The sequence below is a fragment of the Asparagus officinalis genome, chromosome 2 (assembly GCF_001876935.1).
Source record: "Asparagus officinalis chromosome 2, Aspof.V1, whole genome shotgun sequence".
Lineage (NCBI taxonomy): Eukaryota > Viridiplantae > Streptophyta > Magnoliopsida > Asparagales > Asparagaceae > Asparagus > Asparagus officinalis.
This window is the reverse complement of record NC_033795.1, coordinates 24,043,176-24,052,974: the sequence shown is the minus strand read 5'-3', so window position 1 is coordinate 24,052,974 and position 9,799 is coordinate 24,043,176. Positions and strand designations below refer to the sequence as shown.

At 38.5% G+C, this 9,799-nt stretch overlaps 1 protein-coding gene across 2 annotated transcripts in view; it reads right to left on the bottom strand.

The window, feature by feature from the left end:
• The window catches only part of LOC109830545 (protein ROOT INITIATION DEFECTIVE 3-like), a 14,735-nt gene continuing 5,601 nt past the window's right edge, over nucleotides 666-9,799 (bottom strand). The window contains exons 3-9 of one of the 2 annotated variants that reach the window (XM_020397830.1): nucleotides 3,506-3,639; nucleotides 3,260-3,410; nucleotides 2,955-3,157; nucleotides 2,739-2,866; nucleotides 2,433-2,665; nucleotides 1,659-1,926; nucleotides 666-904 (exon numbers count right to left, since the gene is read on the bottom strand). In XM_020397830.1, coding sequence (XP_020253419.1) covers nucleotides 1,696-1,926; nucleotides 2,433-2,665; nucleotides 2,739-2,866; nucleotides 2,955-3,157; nucleotides 3,260-3,410; nucleotides 3,506-3,639 — 1,080 coding nt within the window. In that variant the 3' untranslated portion in view covers nucleotides 666-904; nucleotides 1,659-1,695. Of the gene's footprint in view, nucleotides 905-991; nucleotides 1,927-2,432; nucleotides 2,666-2,738; nucleotides 2,867-2,954; nucleotides 3,158-3,259; nucleotides 3,411-3,505; nucleotides 3,640-9,799 lie in introns of those variants that run through there. The other variant, XM_020397829.1, reaches the window with a different exon arrangement.

The following is a 9,799-nucleotide window of genomic DNA, read 5'->3' as shown; positions in this document are numbered from 1 at the left end:
GAGAATAACTTAATCTTTTCTAGTGACGCTGAGAGAAAAAATTAATTTACCATCACGTGACCCCTACGTGTCATCTCAACCAAACAGGAGAAATGATGTCGTCTAGAATATCACCCTATTAGTAAATGTAGTGTATCAGTAATTAACCCTAAAAAATAAGCATGCAGGTTCTATATATCTACAGCATATAAGAGATAGGTAGATACCAAAATAACCAGTAATGCAGAATTATCTTGCCTCAGAAGCAAAGAATTGGTGATGACGATTGAACCAGGACAGCAGAGCTGTTGGGCTTAGCAAAACTGGTTAGTAATGATAAAAAGTTCTGTAATTATGATTTATTTGATGTTCATGAATGAATTTAGCTTTGCGTATAACAGTTTACAGACAACAAAGCTTATGTAAAAGCTTCTACAATGTACCTTTAATGTTAATCAGCAAATAATTTAATTTTGAATTGGGGCAGGCAAAGTAATTTTTGAGAGATGAAGAGAGAGTTTTACCCATATTTGATTGTTATAATTTCACACTCCAGTACAGTATTACACTAAAAATTTGAAGTTGTGGTGAGGTTTATAATTTATACTCTTAACGTATCTTTGCGGGTTGAATATCTTTTTCATGGGTCGAAACCTAGACTCATATAGTGGTATTTGTAATACATACACTCTGAGACCTTATTAAAAGTTGCTTTCATTACACAAAAACTCAATAATGATAAGGACCCAGGGTTAAAATTTTAACATCCAAGACTGATGCAGAAAATCAAGGGCTCCTTATAAGTTCCTTGAGAAGGATAAAAGACAAATTACTACTTAAATGGATGCTCTTCACTCTAATAGACCATAAGAATATAGAGATCCATCCCCAAAAACATCGTATCTCCTTTGAGCCTTCCTTTTAACTGTCACAATAATACAAAACGAAGATAACAGAGTTAAAACATAAAAATTGTCAATCTAGTACCATGCTTTCCTATTATTCAGAGAAAATTTGTTGAGGGTTTAAATCCTGGTTCAATTAACAATAAATTAGTTGCGCCAAGCTGCTTTCATATATGAGTAAACGGGGCTTTGTGTCCTTTCATATCTTTGATTGATGTTCTGCTGACATGACACACATCTAGACGAGTGCAATCTTGATGATCAACATACACGTATCATAGCATATGGCTTAAGTAGTTGTTGCGTCAATGGCACACAAGCCAAGAGTGTGGCAAACCAAGCCTTATTTACTTCTCATATACTGTTAGTAGATCTCAATCATTGATGATGTGGTAGTTTTAATTCAACATGAAACACCCCCAAAATCTTCCCAAGGCATTTCCAATCAATTGGACTATCTTTTTGCCTCGTATTCAAAAGCTAGGCTTCAACATTTTTATAATAATCTTTTTGTTTGCTTGATATTGTATTTCCTTTGATTGTTTTTCATGTTTATAGTTATATGTTGCATTTTATGTTTACAGGTAGATGGAGCATTTAGTATAGTCAATCAATCCAAGATTTGGACATCAATTTAAAGATAAATTCATCAAGTATATCAGAATATGATGTATATGTTGATTCTTCATATTCTTGAATGTGTATGAGGAGCATGACAAACTCAATATAACATGCAAATTTTAAGTGAAAAAAGGACACTCTTACAACACTTACAGTGAAATAGCTTCAGTAGCATAAGGTTTTTCCTACTTCATGAAGGAGACTCTTGGTTTTCCTGAAGATCACCGGTCTTAGCTTTTCCTCTCCTCCGACGAACAATCATGGCATCATCACTAACTAACCGATGATGCACCATATCTATAACCCGTGACTGCAAGTGCTGATTTATGGAGTTTATGTGCTTCGTCATGTTAAAGATCCATAACCGGTTCTCAATGCTGGTTCCAATCTTCACTTGGATCATCTCGGGTGTCCTTCCATGCTAACAAAAAGAGGACTCCAGCAAACCAGTATATAAAAGTTGTTCGGAAAGTTTCATCAAAACCCCCAAAATTTGGGGTTTTTGCACAAACTCCTCTAGGCTTTATAAATCAGAGACAACCCCCCTGAAACTCATTTCAGTAGCATGACTGACAGCGGTTATTTTAACTTCCCATTAGACCATTTCACCCCTATCTACTAAATTTAACTTCTACATTACTCTCTTTGAGTAAGGATACGTAAAACGTAAAAAGTAAAAAGGTTAGTTTCGACATTTTTCTCGATTCGCTAATGCCGTTTATGAGAATTTAGAATAGTTCAGGGGGGTTCAGTATAATTTTGAAAGTTCAGTTGGGTTTCTGTGACTTGTGAAGTTCAGGGATTCGTGCATAACCCCACAAATTCAAGTAGGTTTTGTGAAATTTACCAAAAGTTGCCACATTGGACCAATGCCCAGTTCTATCCAAGAATCACAAATGAATCAACATTTAGAGATTAAAGAGTTACCTCGGTGTCAAGAATTTGCTTGTTTAGGAGACTGGACGACAGCGAATAGGTGGCAGAGGGATGACCTTCATGAAAATTATATCCTGATAGAAGAGTGACTATCCCTGTTTGTGCATTACTCAGTTGACAAGTCTTTTCCAATTTAGAAAATTTAGGCTGAAGGTGAAGTCCCTGGTTTTCCTTTGTTGCTAAGAGAGATGACTTTGGAATCACTATTAAGTTTGTTATATGACCTGTGAAAGAAATAGAGTTAATTAAAGAGACTGAGATGATAGGATATAAAATGCAAGAATAGAACCTAATCACCTTTTTCGTGAGTAAACCTTCGGATGAGTTGCCAACTCTGTACATCCCAGAGACAAGCGGTGCAATCCTCTGATGCAGAGATCAAGAATGATCCTCCTGAACTGAAAGCTAGAGCAGTGATGGGGCCTCTACATGTACAACGGAAAGTTTTGACATAAAATACCATACAACTTTGAGATGACTAGCCTATATATTGAAAAACTCAAAACATTATACTCGTGTCCGAACAACACTCCAGATTCATCTTCTGAAATCGTGATTTGGTTTTCTTGGAGACCAAGATCAAGCGCATTGACATATATCTTCCCATCTTCTCTTCCAGCAAACAGCAGCTGCTCTCCTGGATCAATGGCAATTGCGGTGATAGCATCTGAAAATACATGGTTTTGCAGTAGTCTTCCTGAAACGAGGTCCCATACCTATAAGAAGACGATGAAATTCACATTTATACAGAGATGCTAAAGGGATAGAGATGACAAGAACGAAGTCTTTCATTCCTAAGTTTAAATTGTTTAACTAACCATGCATCGTCCATCAAGGGAGCTTGACAGTAGTGCGGGACCAAATCCACCAGATACTGACACAAAACCAGTTATGGAGGAACAATGCTCTGACCAATTTTGAAGCGAAGGCACGCTTCCGCCACATTGAGGGTCTTCAGTGTGCAGTAAACTTCGTGCATATAGAATATGTGAAGCCCTTATTAAGGCAAAACTATAAAAAGATAATAACAGACTAAAAATGAGCAAAGAATGAATTGTCGTTACCTGATCAGTAACCATACACACATTGTGCCATCCTCAGCACCAGATACAACAAATGAATCATCATGAGAAAAGGTTAAACAGCACAAAGGCTTATGATGGGCATGCCATTTTTTGAGCAATCTTCCACTTGTGACCTACCAGGGTGCGTGTTGACTATTAACATTGTGTTCATGCACAATTGTCTAGTCATAATAAAGTCATCCAAAGAAGGAACATTTTAAAGGACAAATACATGACAGCCAAACTTTCACATAACATTCTTTAAGGGGGGTAAATTTCCAAGAACCCAAAAATTTTGCGCAGTTTCCCACGAAACTTATCCTAAACTTTGTTTATTCTGCTAAATGCCCAAATTTTTCTCACGAAAGCCCCCAAGTTATCACCTTTTAATTTAACCCACCTACACCACGCATGTGACTTCAATAGACTAAAAATACCCCAGTAACAATAATGGCTCAACTAGCCAACATTCCAGCACGGATAACGCTGTATGAGTTACTGCGGTTGTCCAAGGAAACAAGAGAGGCCTTGCAAGAAGCTTTGGCCAATTCAGAGGTGTTTCTGACTCAAGTCAAGCCGGTGCCTGAAAATCCAGAACCGCTGAGTCAGCAATGCAACATAGCGACAAAGAACCTTCCCTGCATTACTTTCACCAAAGAGGATATGCAGACGAAGAATTCGAACCACGATCGACCGCTATACTTCATCGGGTACATCGGCTCCAGCAAAGTCAACCGAATCCAAGTGGATCCGGGTTCTGCTGTGAGTATTATGCCGCTTCGCTTGATAAAGAGCCCCCCCCCCCACCCCACCTCTGCATATATATGTGTGTATAGAGTTGAGCTAGGCTACTACTAATAGTATCCAACATGCTTATACTATCAACCTAATTTTGAAAATCAAAACCCAAAATGAAAATCCAAACTGGTAAATCTGATCTACTACATGTGAACTAGTTAGAAACAGAATTTCAAATGAATTCATGTGTTTTGAATTATATATCATGAGGCGAAAATTAACCAACTACATAAAAATTTTGAAACATTCATTTTGACGACATGTTTTGCATGGGTTAATGATAATGAAATCTGTATGTTTGGATACTATTAATAGTAGCCTAGCTCAACTATCAAATCAGCTCCGTACATCTTATTCAAAACATCATCAAATGTACATGATAAAATTTTTATAAAATTTGGAGTCTTCTTGAATATGAATCAAGTTTAATATGTTGATTTTTCAAACACTTAATAGCTATCTCTTTTTCATATAGATAAAATAATGATCAAAACTTTCTACGTATAGATCATGTGGGGTGTAAATGATATAGTTTTTTTGCATGTATCATGTGTTGAATAGCAGATTCCTAATATGTTTCCTAATTTGTTTTGGTAACAGGTTATTGGGATTCCTAATCTGTTTTGGTAACAGGATTCTTAATCTATTTTGGTAACAAGTTATTAGGATTCCTAATCTGTTTTGATTTTGGTTTTAGAATTCCTAGTATGTTTTTTGTTTTAGGATTTCTATATTGTAGAAAGAGATAATTGAGAGAGTAAAACCCTAACTTAATTAATTTATTCAGATACTAGAGATATATATATATATAGTCATACAAATAAGGGTATGGTTAACAGGTCACAGCCCATTAACCCAATACCCAATAGACTTAATCTAACACTCCCCCTCAAGCTGGAGCATAAATATCCAACATGCTCAGCTTGTCACATATAATAGAAAACACCTTTGAAGAAATAGCCTTGGTAAGAATATCAGCAAGTTGTTATGAGGATGGAGTGAATATGAGACACACTATCTTCTTCTCCCAAGCATCTCTGACAAAATTGCAGTCAACTTCAATATGTTTTGTCCTCTCATGAAATACAGGATTCTGTGCAATGTAAATGACAGATTGGTTGTCACAATGCATAGGCATGGGTCCAGGTTGAACAAAACCAAGTTTTGTCATAAACTTTCGTAACAACACCATCTCACAAGCAGTGTGAGCTATTGCTCTATATCCGGCCTCTGCACTAGACCATGATACTACATCTTGTTTCTTGCTTCTCCAAGTCACAAGATTACCTCCAATAAAAATACAGAATCCTGAGGTTGACTTCCGGTCTCCCACATCTCCTGCATAGTCAGCATCAGAGAAAGCAGAAATGTGAGTATGCTCATGCTTCTTATATAGCAATCCCTTACTAGAACAACTCTTGATATATGCCAAAATCTTCAGAGCAGCTGTCCAATGAACTTCTCTAGGTTTGTGCATAAACCTACTCAGTACACCCACTACAAAAGTAATATCAGGTCTGGTAACTGTCAAATAGATTAGTTTACCAATCAGTCTCCTGTATCGTCTAACATCATCTAGTAGAGAGGTATCATCACGCCACAAATCAATATTTGCCTCCATTGGAGTGTTTGAAGGTTTGCATCCTGAGAGACCTGCTTCTTCTAGTAAATCTAACGCATACTTCCTTTGGGACAACAATAGGTCATGTCTTTGATATGCAACTTTAATCCCAAGAAAATATTTTAGCTTTCACATGTCCTTAGTGACAAAATGATGGTTTAGATACTCCTTTGTCTCTACTAAGGTAACAGAGTCACTCTCAGTGAGCAGAATATCATCAACATAAACGGCTAAAATAACCAAACCAGTTGTTGTGCGTCGAAAAAAGACAGAGTGATCAGAATGGCAGCGTTGGAAACCAACACTAGAAATAACATTGCTGAATTTATCAAACCAAGCTCGAGGACTCTGTTTTAACCCATAGATGGCATTTTTCAGTCTGCAGATAATATTCTCTCCCTGAGCAACATACCTAGGAGGTTGCTCCATATAAACCTCCTCGTCCAAATCACCATAAAGAAAAGTATTCTTCACATCTAGTTGATGCATCTTCCAATCCAGATTAACAGCCAGAGAGAAGAGAATTCGAATGGAGTTGAGACACGCAACAGGAGAAAAAGTCTCAAAATAGTCAATACCATATGTCTGGGTATATCCTTTAGCAACCAGACGAGCTTTATATCTATCAACAGATCCATCAGGGTGATATTTCAAGGTATACACCCATCTGTAGCCAACCACAGTCGCTTCAGTAGGTAGAGAGACCAAATCTCAAGTCCCTCTAGAAAGCAGTGCATTCATCTTCTTATCCATAGCCTGCTTCCAGACGGGTACTAACAAAGCTTTCTCATGTGACCTAGGTAAAGATATAGTGGACAAGGACAAAGCAAACTGACGAAAGGATGGGGTGAGACGATCATAAGAGACAAAAAGAGAGATAGGATATTTTGGGCAAGACCGTTTACCTTTACGAAGAGCAATAGGAACATCTAAGTCAGAAGAGATATGAGGCTCGACATGAGATGGACCTGTAGCTGGAGAAGAAGAGTCAGCAGACATCTAAGTCAGAAGAGATATGAGGCTCGACATGAGATGGACCTGTAGCTGGAGAAGAAGAGTCAGCAGGAGCAGAGACATGTATATGTACTTTAGGACGACGAGAGTATGTTAGTAGAGGCTTTGGTGCAGTAGCCACAGGAGCAGATACCTGAATAGTAGTGGGAGCTGTAGAAGGTAGTGGTACTTGTGGACTGACAGAGATAGTGGAACCAGAGGAAAAATATAGGACAGACTCAAAGAAGGTAACATCAGCAAAAATAAAATATCTCCTGGTGATCGGATGATAGCACCTATACCCTTTTTGAGTACGTGAGTATCCAACAAACACACACTTAATGAACCTAGGAGACAATTTATCCAACCCAGCAGTTAAATCCTGAACAAAATACGTACAACCAAAAACTCGAGGAATCACAGAAAAACGTTTTTTAGCAGGATAAAGACAGTGGAATGGTATCAAACCATCAAGAACAAAGGAAGGCATTCGATTAATCAAATAACAGGCAGTGAGGACAGCATCAGACCACAAGTACTTTGGAATATTCATATGTATCATCAGTATTCTAGCAACATCGAGAATATGTCTATGCTTCCTCTCGGCAACTCTATTTTGTTGTGAAGTGTGAGAGCATGAAGTTTGATGAATAATACCATTAAGAACACAAAATTTTGAAACCTCATTTTTCATATATTCCAAACCATTATCAGTACGAAGAATATGAACAGAAGTAGAGAACTGGGTTTTTATTTCATTATAAAAAAGTTCAATGAATATGAACAGAAGTAGAGAACTGGGTTTTTATTTCATTATAAAAAAGTTCAATAACATGCGAGACTTTAGACCTCTCTTTCAACAAATATTCATTATAAAAAAGTTCAATAACATGCGAGACTTTAGACCTCTCTTTCAACAAATATAGCCAAGTCATGGAGAGAAATCATCAACAAAAATAATAAAATAACAAAAACCCTTCACAGAGGGAACACGACAAGGACATCAGAATGAACTAACTCAAACACAAAACTACTGTGTTTATTGACACGATTTTGAAAAAAGCACGATGGTGCTTACCCAGTTCACATGACTCACAACCTAAAGAAGAAAGAGAAGACTAAACAGTAACTACCGATCTAAGTTTCTGTAGTGAAGGATGACCCAGACGCCAGTGCCACAGTAAGGTAGAATCAGGCTATACTGTAACAAGACCAGCACCCGACACACTGTTGTCCAAATAGTACATACCTCCTCTCTCATGCCCGGAACCAATCGTCATCCCGGTTGCTAGGTCCTAGAAAACACAATAAGAAGGAAAGAAGGTGACTTTACAGTTATTGTGCTTTGTAAACTTGCTAATGAATAATAAGCTAACAGGAAATTTAGGAGCATATAACACATCAGTGAGTTTCAAAGAGGAAGTAGCATGAACTACTCCAGCACCAAGAACTGAAGAAAGTGTACCATCAGCGATGCGAATAGAGGAAAATTATCAAAAAGATGTAAAGAGACAAAACGATCCTTTATACCTGTCATATGGAATGAGGCTCCAGAATCTAGTACCCATGGTTCATGAGGAGAAGCTATGTAAGCATCCATACCTGAAGAGGATGCATGAGTAGCCGAATGATTGTTCTGAGAGAGCTCTAACTGGCATAACCTCTCATAATCTGCCTGAGAGATCTGAACAGTAGGAACAGTAGCGACTGGTTTACTAGAAGTAGTAGTAGAAATAGGTGAGCGAGTCGACTCGGCATCGGCTACTTGGGCCCATTGAGGACGACCAAACTTCTCCCAACACTTCTCAGAAATATGATTGATCCTCCCACAGTGATCACACTGATGTGAACCCCTATCAGAATCACCATGTCTCCCACTAAAAGAGCCACGTCCTCCCACAGAATCACGATCACGATCACAACCGCGACCTCTACCTCTACTAGAGAACATGATAGACTGATCCACTAAAGGTGGAGACGGTGCAGAAGTATAAAAAAAACACCAGTAGAGACCTACATGACTCTGGAGAATGTAGCAGTCAGTGATGGGATGGTATCTCCACCTAATATTTGTCCTCTCAACTGGGACTGTAAGGTAGGGTGCAATCCAGAAAGAACCTTAGACACTGCCAAATCACGATGATATCCCAACAACGTCGCCGCATCAGCTACTGCAGGCTGATGCATCTCCAGTTTGTCTATTAGTTACTTTAACTCATCAAAGAACTTCGGAACTGACCTATCTCTATGTTTGAGTGCAAACGGTCGCTCATAAATCTCAAATACATGGGAAGCATTCTTCTCATTCCCGTACATAATCTTCAGGCTGTCCCACATCTCATTCGTAGTGGTTAAGAACATAACATTGCTACTAATCTGTGGTTCTGTGTTGTTGAGGAGCCATGTCATAACACAATAATCAGACGAGAGTCGGGAACAGTAGGTGGGATCTGTGGTGGGTGGAGGAAAGGCCAGAAGATGTGGAAGTTTGTTCTGAGCGCCAATGAAGATACGGAAAGCCTGAGCCTAAAGCAGATAGTTTTTACCATTCAATTTTATTATAGTCCCCAAGACTACCTTGGGCGCAGAAGTCTGACCAGCAGCAGCAGAGGGAGATGTAGAAGAGGAGAAGAGATCTGTTTCCGACATTGTTACACAATAGTGATAGGCAGGTAGTAGTTAAATAGCCAGGACAGTAGTAGAGATCTATTCTTTAAACATAGACTAAGAGCAGATCAAAAAATAAGCAGTATTAGATGACCAGATCGGGTCATATGTGACCTCGAATCACCTATTCAAGGCCATGGAAAAAAAAGGACAAAACAAACAGGCGACGACACTGTAGCGACGACAGCGGTACTGAAACTGCGGCGGCGGCACTG